The sequence below is a fragment of the Thermobia domestica genome, chromosome 7, assembly GCF_964235325.1.
Source record: "Thermobia domestica chromosome 7, izTheDome1.hap1.1, whole genome shotgun sequence".
Classification (NCBI taxonomy): Eukaryota; Metazoa; Arthropoda; class Insecta; order Zygentoma; family Lepismatidae; genus Thermobia; species Thermobia domestica.
This window is the reverse complement of record NC_137460.1, coordinates 237,188,766-237,210,794: the sequence shown is the minus strand read 5'-3', so window position 1 is coordinate 237,210,794 and position 22,029 is coordinate 237,188,766. Positions and strand designations below refer to the sequence as shown.

The window sequence follows — 22,029 nt, the reverse complement described above, 5'->3', positions numbered from 1 at the left end:
TGTCAGGAGCAAAATGGTCATCATACCTTTTCGGGAGCACGCGTGACATTCATTTTGTGTGCTGTGTTGCTGCTAATATGACGAATAGAACATGGTCCATCAGATAACTTTCAATAGGACGAGTCATTATCTCGCTTAAGACAGGTCAGTAGCTCAGAACTTTAGGCTCCAAAAGGTGTAATAATTTAAGCCCTTTTGACAGGAGTTACTGCAATATGGAAATATCAGCCGGCGTTTCAGCCCAGGACATTCATGCAATACAAAAATACTTGGTAATAACTACCTGATGACTCCATGTAGAAAACAGAGGGCCTGATAAAAGATCTCGCAGCAGCTTTCCACGCCCGGTACGAGCATGTTATGCCCATTATGCTAGTCTGATGTATTCCATTGAGTACAGCGCATGGACGAGGCCACCGAATGTGATGTAGGTAATCGTGCATGGACTATCGATCAATTTCACTATGTCAGAATCAGTATTATGCAAGGTGCTTGTAGAGCCCTCCATGTTTTTGTGAGACATTTTACCTGCTGGCATGTACTGGCATACAATTCTGCAACAATATATTCGTCTGTTGAGATGTTAAACGAAACCGGAATTTAGCTTTGTGCATGACATTGGTTGTCCGCACTGAATTGGACAAGTGGACTGCACTGTACTGGAATAGCATCATGACGTAGCTTTTTCACTTCGTTTTCTGTCGTTCTTATTGTTGGTTATTAGTTATTCTTGTCTAAATTGGCCTCGCAAATTATATAAGAAAGTCCGTGAATACATAAGTCAATAAATACTTCTGTATTTGCGTATAAATTATTAGATGTAAACTTCTTCTCTTCGATCTTTTCGAAAGCTGTGGATATTTTTATACAAATGTGAGCCTTTATTCGGCAACTCTCAATATTCTGGTGCACAGTATCCAGGAACACTAGAGATATCATGTGCCATATTAATCTCTGTGTTCATAATCAATTGTATATGTGTGTGTGTGTGTGTGTGTGTGTGGTGTGTGGTATCCTGTATGGCTTCAAAGTACATTTTATACCATTCTGCATAGATTGTGCTCGTCACGGATGTTTGTTTCGCTTGCAGTTTTTATTTTGATTCCCCTTGTACAATTCTACGTACATTCTAATAACCTTGTACAGAACTAATAATGTAACACGGTTATTCATTTTAGAGTGTATTTGGAAAATTACTGTACTATACGAATATGTGTAATAAATCAAAAGAGCACAAAACTTAAAACATTTAGCTGATATAATTGATTTGTTCTGCCAGCAATGGAAAGAATTTGATGTGCCCACTCTTTTTCGCAGGAAGCCTTATATCCAAATATAATTTCAATAATTAACATCTGTAGTTGTCTCATAAAGTTTTGAGAGTTGACTGTATAGTTTATTCAAGGAACGTTCAGTACCTCATGTAAACAGATACACGTGATAATTGTTTCACTTTATTGGTTAAAGAACCTTGGAACATCCATGCGGCAGAAGAAAATAGTCCATTGTCAAATAAGCTGTTTTTCAATGTTTTTGTTGCTTGTAAGGCTCATTACCAGAAATGCAATTTCCTTACAGTTATATAACAGAAACAACACGGTGTCTAAGAACTAAATTGAATTAATGTAATAAAAGAGAATACGCATGTGCAGAAAGTGGCTTTGACCCACCTTACGCGCGAATCACGGTTTACAGTATGGCTGCGTGCGAAGAATATGTAAACACGTGCTTCTCGAAAGAAGCGCTGACCGACAGCCAATCATCCGATGACTGGCGGAGTAATACCATTCTGTAATGTTTACATCAGGATCAGAAGGTTCGTTGAATGAACTTTAGAATTCGGAATCCATCAGTATTAAAAGAAAACACGTTAGGAGTAGTCTACTAGACTTCGAGCAGTAGTTCAGATCCCTTTAAGCAGTGGTTCCGGTTGGTATCGATGCAGGAGGTTTCAGTCCAATCAACCAATGAAAACCAGCTGGGGTAGTTACGGTACGTTATTCTTTATTTTAATATAAGGAGGTAATTAGAGTATGTAGGTTGTATGAAATAGTAAACTACAAGTTTTCGTGAAAAGGAATAGCAAAACAATGATGTACTCCAAATCAAAATAGGATAAGTGAAAGAAATTCACATGTTTTGATGGAAAGGAAGGAGAGATTGTAGTTAGATTACCGTTAGAATCAACAATATTAATCACATAGCTTAATAATTACTTGACTAAAGATCATAATTTAAAGAAAAAAAAAAAAAAAAGTCATCAACCTGAATGACCGGCTCGATACAAGTGCATATTTTTGGTTTCCGGTTCCATTTTGATTATCAACAAAGCACCCAGTTTTCCTAACAAGATACATATCAAGAAACATTCTATAGAATGTTGCTTTTCACAGCAGTTGGTGAAATCATTAGTCAGACCCTGGCTTCGGTTGGTTGTCCACTGTTTGCACTAATCACTTCATCAGAAGAGATTTTCTATTGTATTTTCATTCCCCACCTTCACAGCTTTAGTTTAGTAGATATCGATACTTGGGAATACCGGGATTGGCGCCTAGGTTAGGCTCCCTCCACATTAGCTAATGAACGAGAAAATTGTGTCCAACGTTTACCAGCATTACGATTGTTACAAATTGACATTTAAAAACCTGGCAGCCTCTGAACTTGAGGAGAGTGTCTGATTTTCGAAAATGACGAATTTTAGATTGTTATATAACCTATATAATTTCTCTTTGAGGGGCAGAAAAAGGAGACTGACATTTTGAATGGGGAAATACGTACTATTTTATTATCATGCTTTTCAAAAGACAAAATATTCTCCTATTCCGAGTTAATGTTTATACCATCTATTAAAAAATAATGAAGAAAACAAATGGTGTGCATTTCTAACCATCAGTATCAAACCGTACGAGAGATATGAGAGTGAGTGTAAGTAAACGCCGCCCTCATAGAACGGCAACTGTACAGTCCCTTAAAGGCAGAAAGTTGGATACGAAATGAAAATAAATGAAATTTTGACATTCACCAACTAAATAAAACAGTTCCCGAGAATTTTACGTCACCTAAGAAGGCTATACAGCAGAAAATAACTTTTTAAAAAAAAAAAAAAATAAATAAACTGAATGATCAGAAATATGTACTAGCAGGTGCAAGCAAAACCCAACAACTGATCGTCGACTACAGCGTCTCCAGAAAACAGTGGCTGAGCTCTTAAATCTATGGCGTTATCGATAGCCGGATTTTTAAATGTCTGTCTATGCTCTAGAAATGTGTGCTCTGTTTAGGGATGGCCAGACGGATCCGGATCTCGGATATCCGGATCCTACAAGATCCGGATCCGGATCCTATAAGATCCGGATCTCGGATCCGGATCCGAAATTTCGGATATTGGATCCGGATCCGGAATTTCGGATCTTGGATCCGGATCCGGAATTTCGGATCTTGGATCCGGATCCGAAGTTTCGGATCTTGGATCCGGATCCGGAATTTCGGATCTTGGATCCGGATCCGGAATTTCGGATCTTGGATCCGGATCCGGAATTTCGGATCTTGGATCCGGATCCGGAATTTCGGATCTTGGATCCGGATCCGGAATTCGGATCTTGGACCCGGATCCGAAGTTTTGTATCTTGGATCCGGATCCGAAGTTTTGAATATTGGATCAGTATTCGGATATCCGGTTCCTGGATCCACACCCGAAATTTCGAAGTTCAGATTCGTACTTCTGTTTTGAATATTTTAGGCCTTAGATTGAGACCCAGAACTAAAATATCCATATGTATAAAATTTACTAGGTAAATTTTATCTAACTCATTGGAAAGACAATTCAATTTAAATGACAAAAGATTACATCAAAATCTCATTTTCACATTTTTCGGGGTTAGACCATTGTTCCGCACACCCCATCATTTAGTCTTTAGTATATCTTTAAACGTACTACAAGTATGCCACTTTCATCTGAAGTCAGTAGTTGTATAGATCTGCCTTTTTTATATATTAATCGAGTTAGGATTAAAATTCGATTGTTTGTGAGACCTATGATAATATTTTCAGAATGAGTTATAACGTTGAAAAACTGCATAGTAATGCTGCATATTTTCTTTTGCCACATTGGAATTTAATGTAGTCTATCTTATACAATCGGCTCTTATGATTAATTCAATGATCTGAACTCCTGCAGCATTACGCTAAAATCATGGATGTCTTTGAATTTTCGTCATCATTTCTATTTTTTTTTATTACGAGCAAAATAAATATCATAAGCGGTATTTTACATAATACATATAGACGCAGATCAGTCAGTTGATTGCTTAAAGTTTATAGCAAAGCTATTACATTTCTAAGACACTGGCGGCCTTAGGACAAAATCCATGGCTTTCCCATAAAATCTTAAATATCTCTATATAAAAAGGGCAAAGTCCTGAGTGACTGAGTGAGTGAGTGAGTGAGTGAGTGACAGATCACCGTACAGACCAAATCGCTTAAGCTACAAACTTGAAATTTGGAGAGTTTATAGGGTTTGTGACGTAGGATACCACTAAGGAAGGACTTTGGGAAATTCGACGAGGAAGGGGGGAAATGGGGTGGAAAATAATGATGATTCTTGACGTTAGATACTTCAAATTTGGTATTTGGGTTTCTCATTGAAAATAATTTGATACTTGTTAAAGTGCTTTTTGATATTTAAATTAGAAGGGGCAGGGAAGATGTAGAAAGTAAAAGAACGGGTGGTAATTGCAATTATTGCAATTAGTATAATAATATGCCTATATCTCCGAAACTTAAAGGGTTAGAAACATCGAATTTGGTATTTGGACTTCTCACTTAAAATAATTAGATACGTATTTCAACGTTTTTTTATGTGTGGCCCAGAAGGGAAGAAAAGGGGCGAGAAAAAATTAAGTGGGGATTACAATTATTGTATTAATATGTTATATCCTTTAAGGTTAGAGACTTGAAATTTGGTATTTGCACTTCTCATTGAAAATAATTTGACATGTGTTTCAGTGTTTTTTGACGTTTTAGTAAAAAGGAAAAGAAAAGAGATGGAAAGGAAAGAGGGTGGGGATTGTAATTATTATAATAACATGTCGATATCTGGGAACCTCTGAAGGTTAGGAGCATAGAATTTTGTATTTTTACTTTACATTTGAAATAATTAGGTATGTACTTAAGCGTTTTTTGATGTATGTCTTAGAGGGGAAGTAAAGGGGCGGGGAGAAAAGACTTTTATATCTCGGAATCCTGGAATGTTAGAGAAATGAAACTTATTTGAACAAAAATTCGTTATCTTGTGAAATGAAATGCTTCTGTTTTACATCCCACGTTTATGCCGGTTAGGCTAAAGGAGACGGTGATTATGAGAAATAAATGAAATGAAGAAAGTAGGAGGAAACAGGAAAACCTCGAGAAAACCCACGAGCACGGTGTTTGTCCACCACAAAGTCCACACGGTGCAAGCTGGGATCGAAACAGGGACCCCAAGCACCGGAGGTGAACGCTCTACCACTGAGCCACCGCGGCCCCTTAAAAATTCGTTATGTTTGCAGGCGTATGATGTGCGAGGCCGTAGACCGAGCAAATGTGTGGGCTGGGGGGAAAGCCCCCATGTACTCGCACTGAAATCCGGTATGTCTCGGGATACTGGAATGTTATTACATACAATTTGATATTTGAACTGAGATTCGGTATGGTTGTAGGTTTACGAGGTACGAGGTCATAGGCCGATCAAATGAGATATCAGAGGGTCTAAGGGCAAATCCCCAGACATTTCTTTTTAAATTGATTATGATTAGAGGCTTTTGTGGTGCGAGGCCCTAGTAACGGGGGTCTAGTGGCGAAGCCCCCAACTAGCCGAGGTCTATTAAGTATATAAATGTATTTGCGTAATGACTGGAAATTGCATGTATGCCTGTGGACAAAATTGCATAAGTAGCCACGAGAAATGACAATCCTTTAAGATAAAAATTTTAAAAAGCTACCAAAATGTACTCTTGAATGAGTTGTATAAAATTATGTTTGCGCAGGGGCGAATCCAGAACGGACTCTTGGAGGGGGCGGATGGATTCTTAGGGGGCGGTTGGGGATGCTAGCAGTGAAAAATTACTTAGATGATCTGAAATTGCCACAAATTACTACTAAAGTACACTGTTAATGGTGGCGCTGGGTAGGGGCGAACGACTTTTCGCCCTCCCCCTGCATCCGCCTATGTGTTTACATGAATGATATAGCTCCTTGCAGAGTTAATAATAGTGGATTACTAATTACAAAGATACGTGTTACTGCTCGAGGCTCCATATGGTATTTTGTATACACATACAGTACATTAATACATTGATTTTGATACATTAATTGCCATTTAGAACTTCATCTCTACTACAATTCTTAACTCTAACTGGAGTGGTAGGGTCACAGAGAAACGTATTTTTAAGGAAAGAAAAAAAATGCTCATCAAGAGCAAGAAAAGGAAGTTGCTCCTTAATTTGATTTGATCTATATTTTATGGGCTGTTCTATTAGCAATGGCCTAGCCCATCACGACTAGGAAATGGCCTCATTCAGTGACCACAATAACTCAGAAAGAATTAGAAAAGTAAGCAGCCAGAGTCTAATGAAGAAGCTTGGGCTTGAGACTAAGGTTTCATCCCAGCATTTGACTAATGTTACAGAAAACAAAGGACAAATTTTCATCAGGACGACAGCTTTAAAAAAGATTTACTACCTTTTCGGTCAAGTATTTCCACTAGAATCTAATCTGACAATGAGATTGCTCTCACCTAACTCGACAGTTTTACTCAATCAAATTTGGAGTAATTGTGACATATTAAGGCACGAAAACCAAATATCAACAGAATGAAGGGAACGCAAGGCTGTCACACGATCAGATACCAAAAGTGTCTTAAAATCTTATTTTAAGCATAGGAATGAAAATCACTTTGTCAATAATTTCGAAAATTTTGCTGATTCGGAACACCCGAATTTTCTGACACGGAGTTTCGAATCCGGATCCAATATTCGAAATTTCGGATCCGGATTCAAGATCCGGTTTTTCGGATCCGGATCCAAGATCTGGTTTTTCGGATCCGGATCCAAGATCCGGATTTTCGGATCCGGATCCAAGATCCGTTTTTCGGATCCGGATCCAAGATCCGTTTTTCGGATCCGGATCTAAGATCCGAATTTTCGGATCCGGATCCAAGATCCGGATTTTCGGATCCGGATCCAAGATCCGGATTTTCGGATCCGGATCCAAGATCCGGATTTTCGGATCCGGATCCAAGATCCGTTTTTCGGATCCGGATCCAAGATCCGGATTTTCGGATCCGGATCCAAGATCCGAAATCTCGGATCCGGATCCAGTGTCCGGATATCCGGATACCGGATATCCGGACCCAAGTGGATCCGGATATCCGGATCCAAAAATATCCGGATCTGGCCATCCCTAGCTCTGTTATTACTGTTCAAGATATCAATTCCTGTATTTGTTAGTTTGCATGGATAGATTTGCAATTGCTGGTTTTTAATTTGCATGGAGACAAGAGACCCACATAATGCGAGACGTTACCTATGTTTTGTGTGTTGTGTGGTTTGTTAAGGGAGACTATAAGGGAACAGTTTTTTCCCTCCAAATAAGAAAGAACTGCTGGTACGGGTCTCCCATAGGAAGTGGGGACAGAGGAAAAGCCCGCCTGGCTGTTCCAAGTAAGTAACAGAGATCGAGGCAGTCCTCTAGTCTGACATATTTGCTTGCTACTTCCGTGATTATATTAACATTTTAATTGCTTTGTGCATCATTTGAATTAACGCTACGAAACAATATACACGTCCCTTTTTCTCTTAATTTTTTTCATTCAAATGCTCATATAACCATCGTAGTTCTCGTATATGTATCAAGTTAAACTGTACTTATCTCATAGTTAAACTGATTGAAATAGATATATGACTCTGCAGTATGTTCCAAGTCTCTAATGGAGTTTTACTCATTAATAGCACAGAAACTTATTAGAATATCAACTTGCGTTTTTTCCCCTTTCTTTCAGTTGCCAATTCGAAACTTCCTTTAATCTCTACATCAATGTATGCTCCATTAATTGCTCGTCAAGTTCTCATTATATGTTGCCTAGAGCAATGGTTCTCAACCTCTTATCATCCAACCTCCATTTTATCACATCCTCCTACCAGCGACCCCTTTGTAATTTCTGGTTTGTAACAAGCTCTTCTGGGATGTTTAATATACCGGTACCTATTGCGGAGTTCTCACGATATCCATCTATTTCTATAATAGAATCCATTTCTTGTATATAGTGAATACAGTAACTTCTCTAAAAGCGAATCGATTAAAAACAATTTGGTCAATTCATTCATATTACAAATATCGAATCCGATCCGTCGTAGGCCCTACTGCTTCAAAATGGAGGCCATTTGAGTATTTTAAATTTCTTGTTAATGTGCGTCACGAAGATTGAACTAGATGTTCCCCCACTATTGAAATCATACCTTGCTCAGGTATCTCATTAGCTTTGAATTTTAATTGTATTTTAATATGCAGGTTTTGTTGCATTTGTATTTCTTTTATTTTATTTGTTTATTTATTTATTTTTTGGTATTTCAATATGTAGTTCTCTCATTTCATTCTTCTTTCATTTTAATTTGATTTTTAAACAACTGTGCACCTGTTGAAAATGTTTAATGGACCTACTTTTTGTTGTTCTTAACAGTATGTATAAAAATAAATAAATAAAAAAAACATGCCTATCAGAACAAAATTCAAAATAATCTTTAAAAATATTTTCCAGTATTAGATTATATTTATCTCTTCTGCTTATCTTCGCGACTCCTATGAAACCGTCTCGCGATCCCCAGGTGAGAAACCCTGATCTATAGAATCTAGCAGACATCCTCTCTTTGACATCTGCAAACGTCATGTTGGTTGTATAATCACTGTACAAAGTGTTTGAAACTTATGTACCTTGATATACGAGGTAAAAGATATCGTAAACCCGGAAAGAAATACAAATTCATTTTTGTTTTGATACAGAATTTAGCTGAGATTCAGGTATTCTATTAGAACTTAATATAAGGCCAGTTTACACAAGTAAAGCCAAGAAAGGCCCTGTAGGTATGATTTTAATTTAACGGTAGTTAAAGATCATTATAAAATTTATTATTTTCTGTTACGTCGTGTTAGTAGGTGTAAAATAGGAAACTTGGAAAATGAAATGAAATCTTTAAGTTTTACGTCCCACGGTTGTGTCGGTTAGGCTAAAGAAGACAGTGATGATGAGTAATGAATGAAATGGTGGACTGAAGAAAGTGGAAGGAAACGGGAGATCCCCGAGAAAACCCACGCACACGCTGTTTGTCCACCACAAAGTGCACTTGGCTGGGGCTGGGATCGAACCCGGGACCCCAAGCACCAGAGGTGAACGCTCTATCGCTGAGCCACCGCGGCCCTAGGAAGCTTGGGTATAGCGTTTTAATCTTCTTCCGGTCGGGTTTTAACAGCATCAATAAATCCTTTTGAATATTGAACTTGTTCCGCGTAACCTCTCACATAAAATATCTTCAGCTCCAAAAACGTTACTAACTGAAGTTTCACTTCTTGCAAAATTTCTAAATGATAATTTTGTTCTAAGTCTAACGCTAAACGATAATTTTGTTCTGCTAAGTCTAACTACTACGGGATTTTTACAATAGTTTTTGAACACTATTAGATTTTCCCGAAAACATTTTTACCCCCCGTTGAAAAACAATGTAAGTAGCTCTACAGACAATTCGTTCGAACGGGAAGAAACATTACAGGCTTTTTCTTTTCCCATTGGGTGATCGATTGTTCTTAATTATTGAACTTGACGAATTAAGTTATTTCGTGTTCCAAAAAAAAAAAAAAAGGAAATAAGCCGTGCGGAAGTTTTCTTTTTTTTTTTTTTAAGAGTCCTTGCACCTCTACTCATTGCAGTACGCTTTTTATCGATTATACGTTCCTTTTATTCTGCACTATACACTACAGTTATGAAAAATTAAGTACCCTGACGATCACCGCCATCATAAGAGTAAAATACCCTGGAAAAAGTAATTGCGCCATTTGAATTTCGGTAACGCATAAGAGTTCTTAGGAGGTAATTAGCTTGGGCCAGATTCATTTCAGTTCTATTTAGAGCAGCTAACAAGCTAATCGTGGGTGTTAACGGCTGTCCTAAGGATGACGTCACTTCTCCAGTTCGTCTGCTAACTCGACCGATTTCACCTTCATATGGAAGTTGTTGCTGCATTAACATGGCCCTTCGCAGCATCTGACCCGTCTCAGCGAGTGTATTCTCAGCTCTTGTGAGGAGAGAGACTACCTCATTGAATCCTATTGTGTCGTGGGTCGTTTGCAACAGAGCTAATTGAGGAAGTGGGTCTGGTGTTGAAGAAGTAAATTCAGAACCGAGGTATCGTAGTTGTCCGTAATCTCCATGAATTTCTGCGTACAAATTACCATTGAAAGTAATTGAAGGTGAATTAGTACTTGTTGTTCTTGTTGATTCTACTTCTTCCACCTCCATAGAGGTTACATTAATTCTGTTGTTATCACTGATTCCATCAAATTGGGTACTACATTCTTTAGTTCTTTCGAACGCCATGCCAGAAGAGTGAGGCTCAGATTTAGGTACGACAATTCTGTCACGTGCAGTCATTTCAGTCATTTCTTCAGTTGATTCGAATACCCCAAATGTACCTCGAGTACGTTGAAAACCGTGATTACTAGAAGCTGTGCATTTCTCTTGAGCAGATAAATATTTCTCAGAAGGAGTCTTACTCTTGCTGTTGCTGTCACTTGTATTGAGTGGATCCGAATCCGATTTCCCCCTTGAGTACTTAGAACCAACCATTGGTTGTTTCCCTTTAGCGACATTAATGCTTATATGCCTTGGGCGAACTAGGCCAGAATCCATGACAGACGAGTCTTCGGAACTTCCGGTTTGTTTACTTTTAAAATCAATTATTTCAGTTCCAACTTGATCAGTTCGAGTTGTTTGTAGTGGATCAGAATCAAGTTCGCAGAACGATTTTACAGATTGACGTCTCTGTCGTTTAGCAAAAGTGATTGGTAGATCTGAATCATGTTTCATAGTGTCATTTGTTTCTATTTCCTCGTCACTGGAATGTCTTTCAAGAGATTCAGCCGGTGAATTACGAAAGAGATTTGGTGAGTTATTTTCGACTTCTTCTGTACTCGAATTCTCTTTTTGTACTCCTGTTGTTAATTCATTCTCAGTATGGATACTAGGAAGTTTAATTCTTTGTTCAGCACTAATACTTTCGCTGAAAGCGTTAGCATCTACAATGCTGTTGCTTTCACTAGAAGCTTCACTCCCTCCTTTGGACGCACAGGTTGTAGCTGAGCTTCTTTCACTTGAAGTCAAACTTCCAATTTCAGAGCCTTCACTGCTCCTTCTACTCGAATCCTCACTTCTGTTTTCAGGTAAACCATCTTTACTTTCGCTATTTTTTTCATTCGAAACTTGAGTTCCTTGTTCAAAAGTGTTAGCTCCATCTTCATTACAAGGTTCACAGATATCATAAGAGGAATTGATTGAATCAAGTGACTGCTCAGTTTCTACGTATTCAATAATCGCTTGGTTTCCCTGTGACGGTTCCTTTTTGCCATATTTCTGAGACGTACTTGGTTCGGTGTTCTCAGAAGTTTTGGTATTACGTTGCACATGTCCTTCAGTACCACCGGAAGAGTTCACTGGATATTCTTGTTTTGCTACTTCTACTTGTCTGGAAGATTCATGTATTTCAACTAAATTGCAAGTGAATTCCCTGGAAGTATTTGACTCAAGAAAGACATCATATGTAGACAGCCATTGATCAGAGACAGTGTCTGTGCACTTCGAACTCTTATTGTCAATGATACATCTAGATCTACAGTAACATTTTTCTGGTCTTGGCACCTGGATTGAGGTAATGTCCTGAGAGGACAATTTTATGTCGCGGGATGATGACGCATTTTCAGCCTGATTACTGGATGCATTTTCAGCCTGATTACTGGGAGGTAGATCGCGTGAAAGATTAAGTGAATCACTGTGTTCCACATCATCTGTCGATTGCTCTGAAACTTCATGTTGCGTGGAAATACTTGGAGGACCTTCTTGTTGGAGTCTAGGCCCAAGTGCTCGATACAACCAATCCATTTCAAGAAGATTCCCTTGAATTCGCGACAAATGAACCAGAGAATCCGTAATTTTGTTTCTTAAAGTGTTAGTGTTGTCTGTGTTGTCAGAAAGACTAGTCTTATGTCGATTGTGTTTCATGAGGTCTGCATGTAGACTGTATGCTTCCCCAAGATCAGCTTGTGCCCGAGACAGTTGGTGGACGATGGAAGAAGTGGGCGTAGTGTGGTTGTCGCTTGGTCTTCTGCTGTTACGTCCTCGAGAATTGTTCTGTGGTTGTTGATGACCATTCTGCATAACACTAAGAATGGAACGAACAGCCATAAATGTGTTTTCCGTTCGTGTTAATTGTGACAAAATATTAGAAGTAATTGGCAATAATGTTCTCACAAGCTGTTCATTTTTGTCGTTCTGCTGCACATTTTTTGTTCTCAAGTGCTTGAAACGGCTTTCCTGAATGGCTGAACTTAGTAGACGATTGGCTTGTAGAAGATTGGACTCTGTAATTGAGAGCTCCGTAAGAAAGCTTGAAATATCGGACGAAGTGTTTAGCGTGTTGTCTTCTTCATGAGGTGATTGCTCCTCAAATTGAAACTGTCCACTCCTTTGCCAAGGTAGTCGGTTTATTTCAGGCACCAATAAGCTGTTAATTCCATATAGAGTGGCTTCGACCCTCGATAGTTGCGATTGGATAGTCTGTAGTTGTGGTTGTGAAAGTACGCGTGGAGCTTCTGTGGTTTCTCTGGCGATTCTGGTACCATCTTCAGGTATTGTAACGTCGCTATTCGCCTGAGCGGTTATTTGGAAGAGCTCACTGGGGGAGTACACAGTTTCAATACTTGTCCGAGCAGATTCGTCCTGTTCGTTATCTGAAAAAAGAAAGAAAAACTTTATTGTATACTACTTCTCACATTTACTCCTTATGCTCTTGTTAATCGTTAATATTGTGGCTTATTTTAAGTAAGCAATGATACTAAATTTTCGTGACATACACGTAAAGAAATTATTATTATGTGCACATGAAATTATAGTATTTCGCTGAATTAAGAAAATCTACAAATAACTCATGGGTTATGTTGCAGTGGAAGTATAGATGTTAATGAAAACGATACATCTAATCTATCTAATATAAATAAAATAGAGAGTTTGTGTGTTTCTGTCTGTCTGTCTGTGTGTGGCCTGGGGACCAGACGAGAGGACCGAGAGTTACCAAATTTTGGTCGGGGGTGCCTTGGCCCAGGCCCCAGATCAAGACGAAGCCCTTTTCGAATTTCGAACCAGGGGGGTCTCAGGGGGGCGTTTACCGGAACCGGCTTGGGAACCAGACAAATTGACCGAGAGTTACCAAATTGTGGTCACGAATACCTTGATTCAGGCTCCAGACCAGAGTTAAACGTTTTTGTCGAAATTCGAACCAGGGGGGGGTCTCAGGGGGCGTTTACCGGGACATGTAAAAGTAGTAGAAAATGACCGATATTAGTGTCGAATTCCTAGTTTTCGCGGTCGCTGACATCAATGGTGAAACTCCGATCACATTAACTTCCAAATTCACGCTATTCGGCTTCAGGCCGGGGGTCACCGGGGGGGTGGGTGGGTGAGATACCGAGGCACATAAAAGTAATCCAAAATGACCGATATTAGTGTCAAATCCATAGTTTTCGCGGTCGCTGAAATTAGTGGTGATACTCCCAAAGGTGTCAACTTCCAAATACAGCCCCTGTGCGAAGCATGGGTATATTCAACGAGTCAATAATATATAAAACTACACGAACTTACTGACATAAAATAAAGAAGTATTTCCGGTTGGCGCGGAAAGTTGAAATTTGACATGATTGTAGCTTTTTCGGACTAACCAACAGAACAAGAATTTTAGGAATGATCAAAAAAATGGATTAAAAGATTTTGGCCAAAAATTAGTTATTGGATCAGGGCCACAAAATTTTTGAACGGCCCGTAAATCGAGTGTTCTATTTTCTACCGAGTAAGCACATCATACTGAGTTAAGTGATAATTTGGGTTTGGCTACACTGTATGTAGTTCTCCAGATATAAGGCGTACAAGAGAACTTTTGATTGAAATATGATCCAAAAAATTGCCAAAAGTGAATATTTTTAATTTTAGGGAGTCTAAAGGGCGTGTGTGAAGATATTTTCCATGTTATTTAAATGGACCTTATTTTGGACCTATAATCATATTTTAGGTACTTTTAATTGGATAAAAACTTGAAGTTCAGTATGTTTGTACGTTTTTGTTAGCGTTACCCAACTAAATCACCAGAAATAAAAATTTCCAACTTTAGAGTGGTCTTACAGGGAACTGAAAAAATCTTTCCTATGTTGTTTATATGGGACATTTACACTCCAAAATGTGTAGGCACTTCCGGCAGGATTAGAATGATGAAATTTGGCATGATTGTAGCATTCCGGGACTTCCCTACAGGAAAAATTGCCAAAAATAATATTTTTAATTTTTAAGGGGTCTAAAGTGGAGATCAAGAAATTCTCATGTTATTTAAATGGGCGGTTTTGGGGGATACAAAATCTTATCTTCTAGGTAGTCGAAATAGGAAAAGAAACTTGAAATTTGGTAGAATATTGGGTTTAAAAAGTGCGATGACATAGATCTAACAAACACAGGGGGTTGGGAACAAAGCCCCCAGCTGGCAAAATTTAGGAAATATTAAGAGCAAATGCACGAAATTCACTCTTGATACAAAAGCTGATCCATAAGAGATGGGAGACCGTATGCCGAGCAAACACGTGGTCTGGGGGCGAAGCAGCCAGGTACCAAAAAGGCTAGTCTTTAAATGTAAAACTGTACGATGAAGGCAAGGATAGAAGGAACAATATTGCACCAGAGTAGGAAATTTAGACATTATTATAATACGGCAAATAGCTAGGTTGTTTCGTAATGAAAATTGCATCACGAATGTACAAATCTGTCTGATTGACTCTCGTCACTCATGTGACTTTCGGCCCCTTTACCCTAATTTTTCGTTAAAATTTAATTGCGAAGCTAACAGTTACTGGATTCCCTGTTTCAAGAATATGGTGGTATAAGAAGTCAGAATGCTCATACAGGAAAGGGGGATGGGGAGAGATGTGCAAAGGGTTATCCGTGTAATGAAGCTATAGTTAATGTTGTATGCGTAATCCTCGTTCTCAAAATAATTATCCATTTCAATTCCTTATCTTTATGAATCTGTCACAAGGTACATTCTCGAAGTGTCCCCTCGGGATTCATGAAAAACTGATTCAAATGCAAAGCTTTCCGCGGCCGAATGTGTATTGTACTAATTTTAGCGGCCCATACAGGTAATTTGCATATTTATGGGCTTTCATATATCCGGAATTAAATCATACTCTACTATAATCCTCGGACACAAAATTGCTTTTAGTTTCTTTAGATGTAACTGGACATGAATATGGGCATATGCAAAACAAATTGGATCAAGTACTGCTTCTCTGACATATGTTACCCACCCCGGCAGCCATCTTGGATCCATCATATTAGATTCAACTTCAGTTTTTCAGATGGGAATAGGTGCAAGTGATACATCAAATTCCTGTACAATTTTCTCGGAAATTCATTGATGTAGTGAGTTTTACCGTTTGGAAGGTATTGCATGTTAAATGTCAGGCACTTTACGAATATTGAATCAAATAGAAAGTTGTGCAGTGCCCCGTGTGTATATGTAATATTTTACGTGATTTATCGTTGACGAAATATTCTCTGAACGTACGTACAGTCATGTCCAAAATGATTGTCGCATATCTATAACTGTCTTCTTGTAATATATATATATATATATATATATATATATATATATATATATATATATATATATATATAATTTGATAATGATTTTGCAGAGTACTTTTAATACTGATACTATGTGTATAATCGGGAAATGTATATTTGTGATAAATTTCATAGGAAAAGAATTAATAAATACGAAAATTAGAGTGAGTAAAACAAAATGTTGCTAAATGAACAAGAAAGTTTTATTTTCGTTTTATTGCTCTTATTTACTACTCTTTTTGACATAACATTTGCCACATACGTCTTTGCCGATTATACACATACTAACATTATAAGAAACACCAGGCGAATTCGTCGTCACATTACGAGGGTGTATCAAATATAAACGGGATTTTATTTTTTTATTTAAGTTCATTTATTGAATACCACAAGGCACTTACAATTTATTTTTCCACATAGTTTCCTTCTTTGGAAATGCATTTGTCCCAGCGTATGGGCAACTTTTTGATCCCCCCCCCCTCATATATTCCTACAACAACATATTTGTATATGCGACGATAATTTTGGACATGAGTGTACATACAGACACAGCCAGACGTCAATACAGAAATGGTAGGTCTTCACCCAAATCTGATCGTTTCTGGATTTACATTAGGTATTTTGACCATACTACAATACTTCCTTGTTATAGTGTAATATGGAAGTAATAACAATCACTCACAGAAATTTAATAAGATTATGACACGAATGTTGTGAAGAGTTTGTTTATACGTACAGTATTTTTCCAGTTAGAAATTGTTTTGATTTGTCAACATAAAAAATGTAAGCGTAACTGATATTACTCTGCAATGTCTATTCGCGAAGTACCTGGAGGGATTTAACATGCAATTCCTTCCAAACGATACAAGCTACAGTAAAATTCACTACACCAGTGAATTTTCGAGAAAATTGTATTTTACATAAATTTGATGTATCACTTGCATTTATTCCCATATGAAATACCGAAAGTTGAATCCAAGATGCCTGCCGGGGTGAGTAACACGTGTCAGAGAAGCGGGGTGAGTAACACGTGTCAGAGAAGCAGTACTTGATCCAATTTGTTTTGCATATGCCCACACTCATGTCCAGTTACATCTAAAGAAACTAAAAGCAATTTTGTGTCCGAGAATTATAGTAGTGAATGATTGAATTCCGGATATATGAAGGCCCATAAATATGCAAATTACCGGTATGGGCCGCTAAAATCACTACAATACACATTGGGCCGCGGAAAACTTTGCATTTGAATCAATTTTACAGTAATCCCGAGGGTTCTGCCTTGTCAGAATGAAACTGACCACATGTCCTGTTCTAAACATAAATAAATAAATAAATAAATAAAAAATGCTCATGTTTCGGAGCTCCTTTGTGGCTAAGCGGTTAGCGTACGCGCCTTTGACGTGGGAAGCCTGGGTTCGAATCCCGACGGGAGCTCATGTGGTTCGGATTCCACGTTAATTAGAAGGCCCCGTCTCATATAGCCTCGCTGCTAAAAGGGACGTTAAACTCAAAATCAACTCAACTCAAGCTCATGTTTCGACCATTCTTCAGAAATTGTACCCTATATCATTCTACGAATAAGGGCTAATTTTCAACGTCATTCTAATTGGTAAGGTAACATTGTGGAAAAATTGTTCGAAATCAAAGTTTATTCTGTTGCTGTTTACATTCCAGAGCTGAAGGAAACGAAAATCTTTGTTTAAGAATTCTTGTAAAATGATGTTATTTAAATATAATCTCGTGACACTTTCGAAATCATTTTAAGGACATAAGGGTGCACTTTCTGAAAAGAGTTTGTTTTTTCTCGCACACTCCGGACTTGACATTGAATTATTTTCGGAATTTATTTCTCATAGTACAGGATGGGCACAAAGTCTCGTCACCCCTTGTGAAGTACTAAACATTCAAACTATCAAACTTTAATTATAACTACAGATATACACACTATTTAATGTGTAAATGTCTAACTCATTAGTATTGGCTTCATCGTACTCCAAACACAAAATAATACGTCGCAAGCACTGCTAGAGTAATTCGTCAGAAAGCAAATCTCACAGCTTTCAATTCATCAATCGTATCATAACGTTGTGTCGATGAATTCCTAGAGTGAATTGTCATAGATTAACTCCGGGCTTTGAGGTGGCCAGTCAAATGGAGCGCCCTGGAAACACCTTATTGAGATATTCTCGAACCGAAATGGCAAAATGTGGAGGCACTCCATCTTGCAGAAACCAACATGTCCCCTTGACCCTTCAGTTTCCAAAAGAGGTATGAACCAGTTTCCATCAAAAAATATGGACTGTAAATTTGCTATTCACGTCATTCCATATCATGATATGGCAAGGGTCCCCATGTTGTGGTTTCCAAGGGGGGGCAAGTATAAGCGACATTTCAAATATAGTTTCAAATTTTGCTGTAACTAATGTAAAAATTCTATTAGGTTTTCGATATTGCCAAGTATAATTTCCTCTTGGGGGGGGGGCGAGCGCCCCACCTTGCTTACCCCTGATGGGCGCCCTTGTGACATGGTGAAGGTTGTTCTCAATTTCCTCATAAAAAACTAACAATTTTCCTTTGACCAGAAAACATTTCTTGCTCGGGAGGTTCGGTAAATGATACATTCATCACTGTAAATCACTTTTCCACGTTTCAGGATATTATCAAACACATGCAAAAGTGCGCCACATACCTCCTTTCTTAATTTTAAATCATTGTCAGATCATCCTTTAGCAAATTTCGGTCGATATGATTATAAGGGTGTAATTTTGAAATGAAATGAAATTTTGAGTTTTACGTCCCACGGTTATGCCGGTTAGGCTAAAGGAGACGGTGATAATGAGTAATGAATGAAATGGTGGAATGAAGAAAGTGGGAGGAAACGGGAGAACCCCGAGAAAACCCACGCACACGGTGTTTGTCCACCACAAAGTTCACTTGGCGGGAGCAGGGTTTGAACCCGAGACCCCTAGCACCAGAGGTGAACGCTCTACCACTGAGCCACCGCGGCCCTCGGGTGTAATTTTGAGTCATGTTTCATGTGTGCGCAGGGTTGATCGGGATATATCAAGTTCCACGGACCGTTTTTGAGTGTACTCAGTAGCGTATTTAAGGGAGAGTTTTCCGGCTTAACCCCCGAAATTTATTTACTATTTTAAAGTATATGAAATATCTTGCAGAATTTTCACGTTTCCAAGAATAAAGTTAGCAACTTCCCCCTCCCCCGAAGCAAAATCGTAAATACACCACTGAGTGTACTTCATTGAGATTTTTTTATTGACGCCGGGACTACTGTGTATTGTTTCTCTCTTGTTGATGGTCTACCACTTCGTGGTTTGCCCTTAACACTGCTGGTGACGCAAAAGTGTTATCTTTGGAGGGAGCTCTCGTCCGAATCGTAGCTGGAAATCCATACGCACCTTTTCCAACGTTTCCCAGGTTCTAGGCCTCTCGTGAACCCAAATGATTGTACGATGCGTTCTTCAATGGTATAATCACCTGTACCAGCCATAGTTTATACCTGACATAAGAAATAAATATAATGTAATTCTGTCATATATATTTACAGTGTATATAGTTTATTTTATATTTAAGGTGAGGGGCTGGCGGGACTTTGTTGGCGACCTGTATTTGATATTTGGACGAAATTCTCTTTCCTCAGCTTTAGAAGTGATGGATGAATGATACTCTATTATAAAGCTTTTTACATTACCGGCGCTGTTTTTAGCTGAAAACTATATTAAGAAAAGGAAATGGGAAAGAAATTTCGGATTTTGTAGTATACACTTCAAAACTATATCAAAAGTTATCACTTTCCTCTAATGAACTTCCAGACTGAATAGACGCACTTCGAGTCACTTTGTGGAGTTTGAGTATCACCATTAAATTTAGCACATGCAGTTTCATACTTTCGTTTTAAGTTAGAAGTCTGGTCGATATATATATATAATTTTATTATTCAGTCGAGAACCCCAAGATCTTTTCCGGCCAAAGGAAAACAAATGCTTACTTGCAAAATTTGCGTCACATCCTGTGTCACAGCTTTGATCCCTGCTCTCTTAAACGCACATCCTTGCTGCCATCGCTATGTGTAGCATGCTATCAGCCTTGGTTTATATAAGTAACTGTGGTGGCTGATGTCCTTAAGCTAACATAAATAGACGGTCATATCGTAGCCAAAACCGTCAACAGATGAGTATAATAAAACTTCATAAGTATAGTTAGAGAGGGCATCAGTAACTTATATGTAGAATGTTGAAAGAGAGTTGATAACCAACCTTCTTCATCAGTTGTTGATAAGTGATGCAGTGACATCTCTTTAAGGATTTAGTACTATCAATTCCATATTGACAGACTCCCCCGATCTGTTTCCTAGCAATAATGGGAACGAAATACCGTCAACAATAATTATCGTCGCGCAGTAACCATTTGAATCCTGGTGAAACAGAGAGTGCACGGGTTTGTGTTAGAAGCGATTGAAGAGTTTTGTAAAGGAAATCCACTTTGACTGGTAAGTCTAAGAAAAAAAGACGCACTGTTTAATCAGAACTTGGCTAGTGGAGAATATTGTTCCTTGGACTTTTTTTTTAACCCCTTGCGTTCCAGTGTCATTTTTTTTTTGTGTGTGTGTGTGTACGTGCTGTAATACCGATTTCATTTACTGTTAAAAGACTGTCTAAACCGTTATATAGGGCATAATGAATGCGCACGTGAGGAGAGCATTCATTTGCTGATAAAAACTGTTGTTTCCATTGTGGAACATTTTGACTGAAAAACGGAAATTCTGATTTTTCTGAAGGGATTTTATGCTGCTTGAGGTTGGCAACACTGACTGGAGATCAAAGGCAAAGTTTTTTTCTTCTTTTCGATCTTCAAATACGATCTCAAATTTGCTAATTGTTTATCGTCAAAACAAACACATGTGTGTCGTAATTGAATGCTCCTTTAGGCCTGCCATCTATTGAGACTTTTTTTTAGCCTTTTCTGTCAGTAAGGTTCTGTCACCTAAGGATAAATAGTAGAACTAAGTCTTGCCTTACATTTACTACGAAATTTCACCATCTCCAGGATTAATACGATCCTTATAACAAGGGATAAGTTTTCATGACATCCACATGGATGTCACTGATATTTTGCAACGGAGTATTTTATGACATCTACATGGTTATCGCTGGTACGCAAGGGGTTAATTTAGTACTTCTGTAATTTATGTAGCGTAGTTTTGCATTTACTTTTTTCGTTAAAAAAAAAGTCAATGGAAGAACGACATTTTTACAGAAGTTATGAAGTAGACTGGTACAATTAAGCTTTGAATAAGTCATTGTTCGATTTGATTGATTTGCTTTTTGAGTTTAGCGTTACTTCGAGCACTAAGGCTATATGAAGTGTGGACCTACAACTTAATGTGGAATGCAAACCACGTGAGCTCCCGCGGGGAATATCGAACTCGGGTCTCCCACATCATAGGCGCTGTATGCTAACGACTTAGCCACCAGGGAGCTGAAGTCAATATTCGAGTAATAGCAGAAAAACTATTCCAGGATTCCCACAGACATGGAAAATTAAAGAATGTCAGGGAAATTATAGAAAAGTTTTTTAATGTCAGGAAAACAAAGTAATCTTCTCGATAATAAAGGCAACTTTGAAGTAATAAGGTTATTTGGGATTTAGAGATCATACAATACAGCAATATAGAATAATGGATTGCAGATGTGTTAAGTTATATCGAGGTGTAGTATGCCATGATTTGTGGTTAGATTCTTAACTCTGAAATCAGTTGAGCTTTAGCATCTTGAATCTCTTAATGTAGACAGTGTGTGGTGTGTCTGACCTTCTGAACTGATATATATATATATATATATATATATATATATATATATATATATATATATATATATATATATATATATATACAGTGGCGGATCCAAGGGGGGCTATAGAAGCTATAGCCCCCCCTTGACGCTCAGGTATACACTGGATAAAATGAGCTTCAATCCTGCTTTACACTGGATAAAACGGCAAAATATGGTTTAGCCCCTCCCTTGATCATATCCTCGATCCGCCCATATATATAT

At 38.1% G+C, this 22,029-nt stretch overlaps 2 protein-coding genes across 2 annotated transcripts in view; one reads left to right on the top strand and one right to left on the bottom strand.

Annotated features, from left to right (window-relative positions):
• egl (Egl_like_exo domain-containing protein) overlaps nucleotides 1-22,029 on the top strand; it is a 221,564-nt gene that overhangs the window by 162,229 nt on the left and 37,306 nt on the right. The window lies entirely within an intron of this gene.
• Nucleotides 9,960-20,403, bottom strand: LOC145690773 (uncharacterized). Its single transcript, XM_081766020.1, has 2 exons — nucleotides 20,233-20,403; nucleotides 9,960-13,026 (listed from the first exon to the last, which is right to left on the bottom strand). The coding sequence occupies exons 1-2, from the start codon at nucleotides 20,267-20,269 to the stop codon at nucleotides 10,016-10,018; spliced, it is 3,048 nt and encodes a 1,015-aa protein (XP_081622146.1). The 5' UTR covers nucleotides 20,270-20,403; the 3' UTR covers nucleotides 9,960-10,015.